Below are 15,945 nucleotides of genomic sequence, written 5' to 3' on the forward strand. Positions count from 1 at the left end.
AGTATATTGTTATTTTCAAAAAAATCAGAATAATAAAATATTTCTGAAAATAAAACGAAAATTCAAACAACTATTAGGTTTGCATTAGAGCATTGTCTATTTTTGTAACTAAATAATTTTAACAACTACAATGATTATACAATATACATATTATATTACTTAAGACTATAAAGACACCCGAAATAGTGGTTCACTCAGCTCGATACTCTCGAGTACCACTCTTCTACTAAGAAAACAGTTAACTCGGTGGTTCTATTATTATTATTATTTATTAGAAATGCGGATGGGACGGAGATTTATAGAATTTATGCACTGCGTAGTTTGATTATACTATTAAATATTAAAAGTTTGGTATTTATCGTCCTCACAACTGTGACAACAACTATTATTATAGGTCGACTTTTTCATTACGGATTTGTAAAATACGACTATTACCCTCACAGCTAAACTACGTTTTCACATACATATAGCTTAAATTTAGCGGTGGAAAATTTGCGTGGAAATGTTTTCAAAATATTTTATCGCTGCCATGTAATTGGATTTAAAAACTTGGATTTTAGTAGTCACATTAAACATCCACTTAGGAATAAATCCAAATAAGTCGAGTGCAAGAAAAATGTTTTAAACACCTGTGACTCCTCTGTACGCGTGTCATGTCTATCATGATAATTTTGCATGTTATCGTTTCGTAATATTACTAATTTTATCATAATAATGTATCCAGCCGGTCAATTATTGTTCACGATTAGTGATTATACTGATTATGACACAGTAATAAAGATTACTATTGTAGGCGCATAACGGTAGTATGACATTGACATAGATCAATCATTATAGTGTGTGATGGAGTTCGAATAAAAAACAAGCATTTGATTTACGAAATAAAACTCTTACTTGCTAAACAATCTCAGTACAACGCATATAATTATGAACATTAAACACATCCCAGCCAACACGCACAGCATTGCTGGATCAGTATAAGGTTCGGAGTTGGAATTGTTCTTGGCTAAAAATAAAATAAAAAATAAAAAAACGTAGTAGGTATAACAATATACGTAAAGAAATAAAAATATTTAATTCTGTTTTGAAAATAATAAATAAAAATAATCAGGTATTTTTTTTTTACAGAAGCGATTAACGTATTTTAACGCTGTCTTCAATCTAAGTAAAACGAATGAAACATTCGAATATTACTCATATACAGCGATTAGAGTACTTTTTACTTTTAATTCTTCAGTCGACTTGAATGTATTTTAAAAATATTAAGAAATATCATAATTTGTGCATCAAGTACTTAATTTTGGTAAGCAAAATTTATATTTTTAAATTAATGTACAAATGGCAAGTATATACCAAAAATGTTACAACCTGAAAAGTGATTAAATTATATAATAATTAAAAGCGTAATGAAATACCATATTATGTAGGCAGTGACAATTGTTTGGAAAAGTTTTTATCAAAATATATAGAAAAAATGAAAGTTTTGAGTTAAAAAAGAGTAGCTTACGCCTATATTGTTAATCATAAATCGCGGTTCATGATTATTATTCAAACATTTTTTTTTTGTTTCAATTCTTAACCCATTATCTGTAATGTTATACAGATAGGATATTAAAACAATATGCTTAATACCTACCAATACATTGGACTGTTCCATCCGTTTGAAACACCGGAGTCCTCTCGAACCGGCAAGCGCAAACATCATCTCTGCACTCTGTTTGGAATACGAGGTTCTCACATTGCTCGTTGAAAAAACACGGTTTGTTAATCGCTACGTCTGAAACATTTCGAGTGCCGATTTAAAAAAAAAAAAATTATATTACTATATTTGAACTTAAAAAAAAAAATGTATAAATTGTGTATATTTAGTACGTTAGCTAAACCTTTTCAATTGTTTGAGTAGCATGAAAATGTATTTAAATGCAGTTTTAATTATAGCAACGTAAATAATGCATGTAAGTACTTATTAGTTATAATCCTAAATAATATGAAGTATGAACATTACAAAATAATATTATTGACTTACGTTTAAGCATACATAGTTATGTATGAGCTTATGATTAATTCTTGAACATGGAAAATATTTTTTAATTTGTTTTTCCATAATAAATTCTGGATATTGAAATGATTAAGAGGATTTGATACAATCTGTTTTTAAGGAATTCGATATCGGCAATAAATTGGCCGTTCTCTCCGACAGATATTTCATACATCAACCTTTTTTTTGTTGTCTTAACTAATTTGGGTAATCTGATTATTTAGAACGAACAAAAGGTTGAAAAAATATATATTAATATCAATATTTAACTTATAGCTGAAGCTAATTGTATATTTTTTGAATAATATTATTTTATTTTTTCCTATTGGTCTTGAGCATCGGCTATACAATATGGCCATTAAAATGTTGTAGGGGGGTTAAGGTTGAGGAGCACGACGCTTATGTGGGGCGTGTGTCTTAACCGACTTCACTATTATCATTATGATGAGTTTGGTATAATCTTAAACAAAATCAGTTCGTAAACATATTTGCACATGAATCGCCATTCGCTTCAACTGTACCGAGATAACGGATACCTATTGCACAATGCCTAGCCAAAGTTAGATTTTTCCTCAGTTCTCTCGGAACGCTGAGCCTAATTTTGGTGAGAGATTTTTTGAAAATCGTTATTCATAGGCCGCCTCGGGTCAAAAGTTCAGGCGAGCGATGACCGCGTGTGCAGACAATCGCACAAATTATGTTGTACAAGTACAACAGACGATGGACCGATTACGTGCGACGGCCACTGAACTTTTGCAGTGCCACCGCCGACATTTCGCGATATTGGCAAAGTTCGTGTGCTATTTAAGTCGACCACGTAATTGCTCAGTTTTCCCAGTCGATCAATTCCAAAACGCATTCCCTCTTTCGCGTGTATATTATATAATCGTGCAGACGAGCAGATGGCCAGCTGGGCCGGTCGAGACTTTCGGGTCTTCCGGTGTCCACTCGATTCCATTCGACTTATTGCCTTATTCCGGTTTTTTTCCCTCGAGAAATTATTTACGGTCACTGCGACCCGGCCTGCTGGTTTCGAATGTCCATATCATTATATTATACAGTTAAACTACGGATCTGTTGTCGGCGGTGTGTGTTTAACTCCAATCGGTTACCGGCGACGATTGCCATTATAATATTATGTCATGATATTATGGCAGTAATTTATAGTGATATTATAACACGTAATGATTCTAACACGTCCGATTGAACACAGAGGGTCCTGAAAATGTCACGAAACGTTGACGTTTAATTTTCGTCATCCGAGGGTCTATTGTGATGGCAGCGAGTGCCGATCGTTGGATAAATACGCGACGTCACATCTGGCGATCACTTCAGTCGACGGCTTCCGCTCCGTTAAAGGCAATTATATTTTTATCCCTTTAGAGTTTTTTTTTTGTTTTTTGTTCTTAGCTCCTAACCAAAAGTCATAATAGCTCAACGATTAATTTGGTATATCCATACTATAAAAATAAACCCTCTACAGTAATTCCACATTTAAACTAACGAGTTTCAGGCTTCTAAAACATACGATCTAGGACAAATGAACGTAACTGTTTGGTCGTGGCCGTTTAGACTTGGGGACAATATTGGACATAAAAAAAAAAAAAAAATTATAAATCAGTAAATAAAATTATTAAGTTATTTATATTTATTATAATACGTCGAAAATGAATAAAAAATATTTCAGTATGCAAATTATTTATTATATGAAATATAAAAATAAAAAATATTTCTAAAACAAATTAATTATAGGTACGCCAGCAATTAAAATACAATTCAAAAAAAGTTATTTATACTGATTATAATATTCATTACCATACGTCAAAAATGTGTAAAAAATATTCAAGCAAAATTATTTATTGTATAGAATATCTAAAAGAATTGTTGAATGTCAAACATCGTATGATCGTACGCTTAAGAATAATTAAGTCAGTTTACCAGTATGCACGAGAGCCTTACATTCTCTTTTACATCTACATCGTCAAAACCGTTTTAATCCATCAGAACTAAAAGCGTTGAATATGTACATGAAACCGTCACCCAAAAAAACTTCACCACGCGGTTTGAGTTAATTAACGACATTTTACATGTATATGTGCACTTGTACACGACTTTCACGATTATAAGTGGTGTATTGTCATGTATTGCCGTGTTTCGGTAAAGTGTGATAAACGGTTGTAATAACCAATAAGTTAAATATTATATTGTTGTTTGTATAGGTTATTGCCAAAACGATAAAATTCAATCTATAGATAATACTTAGGTAATATTCAATAATAATAATACTAATATTTTTTTTTTTTTTTTTAATTTAAGCTTCGGCAACTGAGGTCATTAGGTTGTGGTACTGTAGAGTTTTTGGGACTGATGGGTTACTGTAGGGTTATGGAACACGTGTGTGAATACTAATATTACTGTACCATATTTAGTTATATTATATGAACATATATAATATCGGTCTTACAATTTATAAACACATATAAATGAACCAGTACTGGTACGTACTATTAATTTTTAATTTTTTTTAATTTTTCTTAATATATTTTCATGATGATCTATTAAAAATTATAATATTAAATATAGTAATAATATTATTTATTTTATTTATATTTTTTTTGACGTCCAAATGACCACTTTCCTATTCGTAAAACATGTCACCCCATGTTCCCTCCGAGTCCGTTTGTTCGTCTGCCCGCCCATTAGTTACCAGTTCATAATTTTGGTTGTTGAAATTAAAGTATTTATTTATTGTTTTCAGTTACTGTACATACATTTTAAATGGAATTATAATATTTATTGCGTTGTGTATTAAATTATTTTTAGAAATAGTCAATTCAGCACGCTCGTAGAGTGAGTTTTCCGAACTTCTTTGTTTCTATTATAATATTTGAAGCCATGAAAACACAAAGTTCATAAAGAAAAAATGTATTTATTCTTACTAACTATTTGTTTTTCAAGTTTTTTTTTTTTTTACTTTTAAATGATAATACTAATTAATAAGTACATTTTTTAAATTTGATTTCAGAAAATGAAGCAGATTATTTTTCTCCGAATTATTATGCTCGAAAATCAAAATTCGAAACATGAACTAATAATTAATAATAATATTTGAATTCAAAGTATTTAGGATTATTATTGTGACCTAAGTACTGAGTAGTGGGTCAATATTTTACGAGGTGGACCTGCGGTACTCCATTCGGCACATGTGCATTTATAACGCTAATTGAATTATAAGTTATAAACTATTATAACTAAATGAACTACCAGCTGATTTAAAATCCTGTTTTCATTAATCGAAATATCTTTACATACATTCTGCTTTGGAATATGAAATCGAAAATGTACTGCTGTCATTGGAAAAAAATACGAATTTATTATATTCTTCCAAAATCGCTATGGGTAGTTGTAAATATTTAAAAAATTTAAAAATGTTACAACAATCATCCCGTATACTGTATACATCCGAGACGGTCATGGATGACGTGTAACTGTGTAAGTCGTGTTTTCGATGGGCATACACAATGCGACAAAAATGTGTGGGCACCTACCTATTGCCTACGTTTAGGACAAGCGGTCGGTGCAGTGTCCGTCAGATGATCGATGTGCCATATTATAATATTGTAATGTGATTTATGCGAGCCAGCAGCCGTAATAATAACGTCGACATGTAACGTATTACACATCGTCATTTGCCATGTTTTAACTAAAAAACGAGGTGGATACACCGTTTTAAGTGCTTTCTGCAAAATCCAAATGTGTCCATCACATTTTCTGGACAAAAAAACAGCACTTTTTCAGGAAATAGAACAGAGAAAAAAAATTCCTACAAGTGGGTGCACTCACCAGATTACTCCGTTGTATACAAGATGGCTTATGGTTTTTATGGCAAATAATTAATTGATTCGAAAACCAAATAATTACAGACTTCTCTAGTTTTTGTTAAAAAAAATGGCCGCACTCTAATACCTACATAATAAGCATATATGAGTGGTAAGTATAATGATAGCAGTACGCATACATTCCAAAATTTGGTTAATTTCGAGCATAGTTTTGTCTTTTGTGAAAGTTAAAATAATATAGTGATTACATTTTTTCACGAGAAACAAAAAATGATAATTGTAGGGTAAAACCTATACAAGTCCACGTCAGATCAAGTTCATCACATTTTTATATAATGTATGTTATAAATAATATGAGTAGCTTACAACAATTGCTATACATATCTAATATCTTTCAGGGAACTCAGAATATTGTCAATAAGTATTATTTTCAAAAAAAAAAATTTAAACCATAAAAGTGTTTTTCGAAAATCATTCCCAACAGTTACATTAAAGTGAACCTTTCGGGACGCTTTTGCCGCACGCTCTCAATCATTTACTAAAATAAAATAATATCGCGTCTATTTTTTATTGTAATAGTACATAAGTATATTATTGCGTCATGCTTGTAACCGTTTTTATATTTTGAAACCGTGTATAGTCATAGCGTATGTGGCGAGGGAGCTATAATAATATATTATAGTATTTTCGACTACACGTGCCGTTTTCGTTTCTCAGACCTTTCCATTCGATTTTTTTTGCGTAGATTGGAAACTCGACAACACGGTCCGAGAGCGGTTGGGTCGAAAAACGAATCGAAAAAACTGCGAAGGAAATCGGCGGCAAGCGTACACGTTTCGGCCAATACCTCGACCGCTATATTATTATTTCGGGCGAACCAATGGTTCGAAATAATTGTTTATCGAATTCAATGATTTATCGTTGCCTCCAGACAGCGAAAACAACAACAACAACCGAAAAAAAAACACTCACAAGAGTCCCGACGGGGTACACACGGCGCCGTTCAACAGTACCCGAGTCGCTATTATTTCAATTTTTTTTTTAATTTTCTAAAAATCTCGAACAAATCGTATCTATAGCAGTTTAGGTATATATAAATATATATTGGGTGTTTTTTTGTTGTCCATTTAAAATTGTATTTTTTTTTTTTTTAAGTATATTATCATTGTAATAACACAGTCGTATGTTTGTACTATACGGACATTATTGAATATCAAACAATCAATATAGGTAATATAATATATAACGATCAGAACACTCTGATTTGTGTCTAAACAAAACGACGGAAAAACAACGAGACGACTCACCTATAATATATTATGATAGGCACGCAGAGAATTTCCAAAAGTCCAATTTCCTAAAAGCCACCGCCAGTATCACGTCCTGCACAAAAGTTTGTTGCATGCGATCTTTAAAGAAAATATCACTTATAAGTTTATAAACAATCTAATTTTGTGTTGTTTTACAAAATGTTATAATAATATATTACATGTAAAATATTTGTCCAATTGTTATAATATACCTCGGCAGGACCTCTATAATCAGTTTAAGAAAAAGTATAATAATAATAATATAATAATATTAGGTTATCTTCGACAGAAAAAAAAAGATATTATATAGGTTATCGTGTTTCGTGTTTGACGATGTAATTTATTATATTATTATGATCTGATCTATCTTTGTCATATTACGAAGAGTGGTTGTTTTGTTATTTATGTTTTTCGAAGGTTAAGTTTTGTGTACAAAAACGCATGCGATACAATCATATCGTATTTGTAGATTTTACCGATAGTGGGTTGTCACGGGTTATGGATTTTACTAAGATACAGTAATAATTGTTTGCACAGACGATGCGAGTTGGCGATATTTTAAAGGCATTACACGTCATGGCTCATTAAATAATATATACTTACGGATATTTTAAAAGTGCGTGAGTGAATATTATGAATGGAATTTTTTTTATTACGACGTTATTTTTACTTCGCAATTTACGTTAACTAATACAATAAGAACATATTTATATTAGAGAAGAAAAATAATAGACATGGGGTTCACATGATCAAAGAAAATAATATCCATTGATATTTCTCTACAAATATTGAAATATACATAGGTACTAAGGTACCTCATATACCTATGTGGAATATTAAGTACTAACATTATCTATAGTAAATTATTATTATTATTATTATTTTAATAAGGCTGAGTAGTGAGTATGAATAATAATCATGTTAAAAGGTGTCTGAACTATTTTCTTTTCAGCCGTTCAGTGTATGGGTTGTATTGAAGATCAATTTGACATGAGAGGAATTATTTGAGTAATTAGGTACCTAGTTTTATTTATTAATTTTTTGTAGAATGTATAGATGCATGTCCTGGGATGGACGGTTTGATCACCAAGGAGCATTGGTTGTTATTCCGACGGATATTGGTTGAAAAGATTCTATAATTTTTTTTATATGTTATGCAATTTCGATGATATTGATAAAAATATAAGTTGTATAATGTTAGAGTAGCAATGTTTTAGTATCAATATTTCTGTTTATCGTGAGTGATGACGGCGAGCCACATGTTTAAAGATATTTTGGAGAATCGAATTCTCACTCAGTCAATAATTTATCGATTCTGTCGAGAGGGTAGTCGACAGGTAGCTAAAAATCGAACTAAATGCGTTTTCCCGACCATTAGAGTATTATTATACGCTATTAGTTAATTTCACCTTTTTACAGGAATCTATGTCCGAGTGATTAGTTGTAGAGTCGGGGCGATGAGTGCCCGACAAGTATTTCTTGGGTGTTTATTGTTTCTAATTTGGATCTCGAGGTCGTCTACCCGAAAACGTGACCTCTGGAACCAGATTGCGTGAGTCTTACCCCTTTATGCCGTGGTATAACCTTTGTCGCGGGTAAACCTACTACGTGTACAGTATAGGCACCATTGATCCAACTAGAACCCCACCAGTAGCTTTTTATTGTAATTTTTTTTCGTACAAAACACATAATAATACGTACAAAAGAGTCATTATGTTTTATTATATACTTATATAATACGTACGAAGAGCATTCATTTTTTCTCTCATAAAATATTAAATTATTACTGTTGTATTCCTATAGGTACTGTACGGCGTGTATATATGTTACAAAAATACCACCTACATTAATTTCTTTGAAGTAGAACATTTCTGTATAAATTATTATATGTAAATTTCGATTTATTAGTTTTTCAGTGTGAAATAGTTCGATAATAGCATCGAGCTAAGCTGTAGATACTCTATTGTGTACACCTATATAGAGCGATTCTATTAACAGTAAACCATCATTATTTGGAAACTTAAATACTTATAGAGTAATAACACTACTCTTTTGAAATTGGATTCTTATAAATTGGAATTCCTAGAAAAATATACTTCTTTGGAAGATCCAACTGAAAACGTTGCTCTCATTGAAAAATAGTAAAATCATAGTTATTTTCTTTAAAAATAATATTATTGTCTTACAATGACTTCAAATTATTTTTTGAGATCTTGAGTTCACTGTTTGAAGAATCACCTCAAGTATATAATATTGAAAATATAAATATGCATGTATTATAGTATTGTATAACAACAGTGGAAGGTACGTATTTTATACTGTATCTACGTTTACTTGTAATTCATTTACTAAAAATTTCCACTCTTTATTGCTTTTGATGAGGCAATGTAATTGTTGTTACGAGCTTACCGTTAAATAATAATTTGACGACTATTTGATATTCTGATTACTAATACACATATCTACTCGATGACGTCAGGATTTGATTTTTGATTTAAGATTTAAGGTACATAAATACGACATTACACACGATATATGGATTTAGTTCAGAGAATAACGAGGGTTTATAGACACTCATGATAGGTAATCGTAACAGTTGAATATATATTTTTATAAACATACCATATGTGAATAACATTGATAAATACTAACTCGATGAATTACTACTGCACGATAAATGCAGGAAAGTATAATGTTATATGAGACTCCGGGCTCAAGTTATAATAATAATAATAATAATAATAATAATAATAATAATAATAATATAACGATCTGACGATATATGTCGGTAGAAAATAAGAGATAGGTAATAATATAGTAAGTATGAAAAAAACAACAAATATATTCAAATTGAATTGCTTTTCAGTGTTTACATAGAACGTTATAAGGTAGAAATCCGTTGCTATTTTATCAGTGTCCACAGAAATATTTATCAAGATCAAAAATGTTCTAAAATGAAAATAATACAATTTCTAGAATAAATAATGGAAAAAGTGTAATACCTACGTATGTTAAATATACCATAAAAAAACGAGTCTTTCGTTTCGCGTAATAAATCAAAATATAATAACGCGCAGGCATTATGCTTATATAGATCGTCATGTTTTAAAAGATGAAGCCACACACCGATTTGTTATGCTTACACCTGTCAAATTGTGGCAAATTTACATTCCATAAGAGTAATATTACGAGCCCTGCAAGTTTATAAACAGTTAATTGACATACGCGTATTTATTATTTTATTTTATTTTTTTTTCAGATGGCTTAAAGTGTCCAAACTACAGCCCCGTGTCTGTCGTCGTGGAAAACTTCTGTATTCAAACTGCATACGACTTTGTTGCAACATTATATATTATTATGATTTTTTTTTCTTGTGGTTTTGCCACAAAGGGATGAACCGTTTGCACAATACTCACCCCGTGCAACGTCGTTAATTATGGTCATTTTAAACATTATGGTTTATAATTCTCAATAAGAATTAATCGTGAATCATTATTGAATTTGTAACACTGGGGTGTGATTAATTTCAGTTTTTTGCACAACCAAATTCGTTGTATTTTTTCATAAACAGTACATCATCATAATCTAATGAAATCGGTAAATTTAATGAGCGCATTATTTCAACAGAAATATTTATTAGTTTTAAATTATTGACGTAAATGTAACCGTTATAACCCTTAATCATCGGATAACAACAGAGTGTCTCGCCTAATACTGGCTAGGTCTAAACAGATGCTATGAATAAACGTCATTTTTACGTTTTTGTGACATTTTACTCGTAACAATGAAATTATGTTAACCTGCTCAGATACCCACATATAATTGATTGTAAGTAGATATAGGGATTTCAAAGGACAATCTTAAAAAAAATAGGTTAGGTTTTATATGTAATTAATACTAAGGACCCATGAAACCCAAATTTTTCTTTTTTGTTCTTTGCTTAATGCCTCTGTAGAACCCTTTAAAATATAATTTAAAAATTCTTTTATAACGAAAATACATTTTTTGTAAATTATTTACCAATATTCGTGATTTTGAAGGAATCGTATAAATTGAAATATTGCAATAAAATTACTAATCCAAAACATATGTGAACGGGACACTACATTTAAAAAAATACTATTCTGTAGTGTTATATCCTTCCCACAAGCAAAAGTATATTAGTTTAATATATTGTTGAAGGATTTTTTTTTGTGGAAGTTATTATTTCTTTTTAGGTACCTGCCTATAAATAATCTAGTTGGTAAAATAATAAAAAAAAAAAAAAATTCAAAAGCTGATTTTCATAGTCAACATGAATTGTATACGTTAGAACGAGAGAAAAATGATATGGTTTAATATTTTTATTCCTTTTTTTTGTGTAACCAATGGGTATTAATTCTTATCTCTATAGCGATACGAAGTTACACAATTACACGTTGATCAATTTTTGACAGGCAAAAATATGTAAATAAAGCTTATTAATTCTCATTTGGACAAAAAAAATGAACAAAGATAATTGAAAAAGTTTCAAACTAAATAAATACATGCTGAACAATAGAATAAATATACAGTATTACTATGTTATTACATAGCATACTGCATAATCATTTGAGTTTATTTAAGTCGAATAAAAAAAATGATAGGAAACTTGGAAGCTAAATAATAACCGAGGATAAAATGTAATTATATATTTATTTATATTTAGATAGGGACTTTTGTAAGTTTGTGTGTTAACAAATATTCGTTTTCGCTACATTAATGAAAACGTTTTTCATAATATTATGAAGTTATAATAAATGGATGATATTATATAAGTAAATATTGAAAATTTTGTTTAAAGTCTTAACTAATACGTTTTAAATAAAACAGTGACTTATACATTATTTGTTGACTCGATTAGAAATAAAATTATTATTAAAATAAAAGAACTCACCAGACCTACCTACGACAATAAACATTCTCAGATGCTTATCGTCCCGTATTCATTTATTTCATAGTTTTGATTTGTTCCAGAAAAATATTATTTTAAATTAATTCTCGTCTTAATGGTTTTATTTATGCATTTTCTGTCTCTTAGAAAAACTGTTATGGAACCAAAGCAAAGTGGTTTCCATTTCCCTCACAAAACTAAGAATTTTAGAATCCACTACTTAAACCCTCTTTGTCTCTGTAAGGTCATGTTTGTTTTCCGTGGCAAAAATAATTCCAAAATATGCATCTTTTATTTTAAACAAATTATACATTGTTTTGCTAACCGGTAAATTTAATTAAAAATGATTACTTAAAATACTTTTAATTAAAAACTCAGCTGAATACTTAAATAATATTATGTAATTGCGTACTGGTGTGTTTGATGTTGCATTACAGACCTGAGTCGTACCTCGGCTGCGGCATTTAACGGTCAAATTGATTTTTGTCGGCGTGGCTTTAGAAGGTACGTTGTACAGCTACCTACCTACCTACATATACATAATATCGTCACAAAGCCAAATGCAGATATCCACTTTTGGAAATTATACCACGGTATGTAACTTGGGTAATATATATATATATATAGGTACCTACACATAAGTATACATGCCACGAAGAAACCGCAACAACGTCACGCGATCGGTGTCGATCAGATAAACACGAAATTACCCACAAGTCCGTAATAATTATCGTGGTGGAGATTTAAACTAGGGAGAGACGGTGTGGGGAGGGGGGAATCGGGCGAAGGGTTTTCGACAGGAGTTCCGGAAGCCGATAATGTGATTTCAAAAATTACGAATATTATGTTCGGCATGGCGCACACGATTTGTTTTGAACGTGGACTCGAATATTATTGGCCAATGGACACGTTGCGCTAGATTAATCATTTAATTTTTTTATTTAGTAAATATTGTTTTTTTTTAGATTATTATTATTATGTATAATAAAATGTGTTGGGCGTGTTATGCATCAAATGTTTACTTCAGCAATTTCATTCTATTGGAGAACAAAATGTTTGATTATTTTTTTATTTTTCCGAGCTTCCTGTTCTCGGAATACGTTTCAAGTCTTCATAATATTATAGTAAATATATTTATTGGCTTTAACCTTTTTAGTTTTTCATCGAATCGAGAGTGTTTAAATAGATTTGATTGAAACGATGATTGACAAATGGAGGTTCTAAAAGCTTTTTAAATCTTGACCTCAATCAGAATTATTTCTACAAAATTACTCTTTAGAAGACAGACATTTTATGAATCATCTTAATGTATATAGGCTAATTTATTTTTAATACTTTTAGAATTGTTTTTCACTAACGATATTTTAGTATTACTGATCGCCGGTGTGCAAACAATTTTAAATTCTATCTATTAATTTTATTTTATCTTTAATTATATTGATACATTATTATTAATATTTATAACTCACAATAATTAGTAATGAAATAAAATTTAGTAAATTATAAAATACGCAGGCGTTCGATAAATGATTATTAAGAAAAAAAAATTATTTTTAAAATTGTTTAAGGGATATTGAACATAATTAATTACAATGGCATACATTCGTATATTTTTTATTTTAATCGACAAACCGACACGTAACAACCGTTACAGTATTAACTTTTAGATAATCGCTCAGATTGTTTTATTTTTTTTTTATACTTTTAGTATGGTAAAAACTAAAAAGTTTTGTTAGACGCAAGAAAGCTTCTTGATATAAAGTGTAAAGAAAAAAATCAATTACAACGATGTAAAAGTACTTGCAATGTGTATAAATTAAATAATACGACATAATATATGAACGTCGAGTCATCTTGTGCTTAGAAATTGGATTAAAGTAGGACGTAACTATATTTTATTTCACAGTCTGAAATGAAAAAATTTCGTCGAATGTTTTGATAGAAAAAAATATCAACAAATTATAAAAATATATTCTGTACTTATATAAATTACCAGTAGCCTTGGGTCGTTATTCTCAATTTGTATAAGGTAAGTATATATAACAACTAGCTATAAAGGTCGTCAGTCACAGCATTGGATCGTTAATGTTATTTATAAGTAAGAGTAATAAAAACTTAAAACCATTTGAGTTGTGATCGAAATGTTTCGATTTGACGGTGAACATAAAAAAGGTGTTAGTGGTATAATAATGTCTCAACCGTGATTTACTCGTCGGGATGGAAAACACTATAATATGTGTACCTTTACTACTTACATTGTAGGTACACGAGGACGTACGTATGTAAAAAATCAGGAACTGGATGGAGTATTAAGTCGTCACTCACACTTTTAGTAACAGAGTCAGGTACTTGTAGGTTTTTTATATGCCTATAAAAGGGAGGATCGTTTAAGTGCAATTTATTTATATTCATATATAATATATAGGTATATATATACACGAAGTTTTTTTTAACAGTAAATTTGGCATGGATTTACGTTACCCAAAAATGTATTCGGATCACGTGCCGTCTCGGGTCTGTATAATAAACAGATGTATTAAATAATAAAAAGATCGAGAAAAAAATTCGCCAGTGTGCAATAATTTTTCTAAAACCTTATTGGCAGTTGATTTATTTGAAATGCAATCGAAAACCGTTTTTAAGATCTAGATATAGATCATAATAATATAATATTATGTTTAATACGTCCACATATTGTCTATCACTCTTATTGTAAATGTTATTTTATGTTTAATTTTATGTAACACAAATAAAAAACAGCGAAAAAAAAAACATTTTTTCGTTTATGGGAAATGTCTCTGGACTGATATAGTTGTGAAGAAAATCAATTAAATTTATTGTTTGAAGCATTTTGCACAATTATTTTGTAGATATATTAGGTACATTACAAATATTATTCAATTATTGTATCATGCATGACAGAACTTTAGAATAATGGAATCGACATCTAAATTGTATTAATTCATAGATGATAGGTAATAGGTATATATAATTTATGTATTTTAATATTTTTAAATTTCTAGTCATCTTAACAAATGAAAACCATACTGACCGAAATTGAAAAACACTACATAAGTAGGTAAAAATGTGTAGAATATTGTACAGAGAATTTCCAAGCAAATGGAATGGAGCTTAGCGATAGGCTTTGAAAAGCATGAAAAATGAGAAGTTTAGGACTGTGAAGGCCCTAATCCTAAATGGAAAAAGCGTGAAGAATATATATATGGAATATCCAAATGTAATTCCATCCCTACTCGAATAATATTAGAGTTTAATAATATAATATAATAAAATATACTGTTTCCAACTCTTACGATTTAAACCTAAAAAAGTTAATTGATGTTTCTTACATTATTGTAAGTTGATTTAATTTTAAAAGTTAAACTTTGGTTCACGGTTCAAAATGTAATTATTTCATACAAACTGTCTTTTGTTGGTATCTATTTGTTTTAATGTTTTTTTTTTTTAATTCTTCGATGTGTTTATGGTCATCATTTAACGAGACGTGTGTAGTTCTTCGCTGTAAATACTGTATGAAATAATAAAGACACCCATTAAATAATGTACATAAAAGTTGAACTTCTAAAAGTTAGTTGCTTAAATATTAAAATGCATTCCCAAGAAAATACATAAAAAAAATAGACCAATGTCTATAAAATATCAATGGCCCACGACTCTAAACCTTTTTTGGTTATATATTATATATTCGTATAATATGATATTGCATAAAAATCATTATTATGTAATATTATAATCAAGCTGTGTCGATAATATAAATATTTGATATTTTTATGAATCATACCATTTTTATATTTAGAAGGAACCTACAACCTATAAAGGTACCTA

The 15,945-nt window shown here is 29.7% G+C and overlaps 1 protein-coding gene across 5 annotated transcripts in view; it reads right to left on the bottom strand.

The window, feature by feature from the left end:
* LOC111039604 overlaps nt 1–15,945 on the bottom strand; it is a 78,062-nt gene that overhangs the window by 4,135 nt on the left and 57,982 nt on the right. For all 5 annotated transcript variants that reach the window (XM_022323182.1, XM_022323183.1, XM_022323184.1 and 2 more), the window contains 2 exons: nt 1,637–1,777; nt 895–1,006 (listed from right to left, as the gene is read on the bottom strand). In XM_022323182.1, the coding sequence (XP_022178874.1) occupies nt 895–1,006; nt 1,637–1,777 (253 nt within the window). The remainder of the gene's footprint in view (nt 1–894; nt 1,007–1,636; nt 1,778–15,945) is intronic.

This window comes from Myzus persicae, unplaced genomic scaffold, assembly GCF_001856785.1.
Source record: "Myzus persicae strain clone G006 unplaced genomic scaffold, MPER_G0061.0, whole genome shotgun sequence".
Taxonomy (NCBI): Eukaryota; Metazoa; Arthropoda; class Insecta; order Hemiptera; family Aphididae; genus Myzus; species Myzus persicae.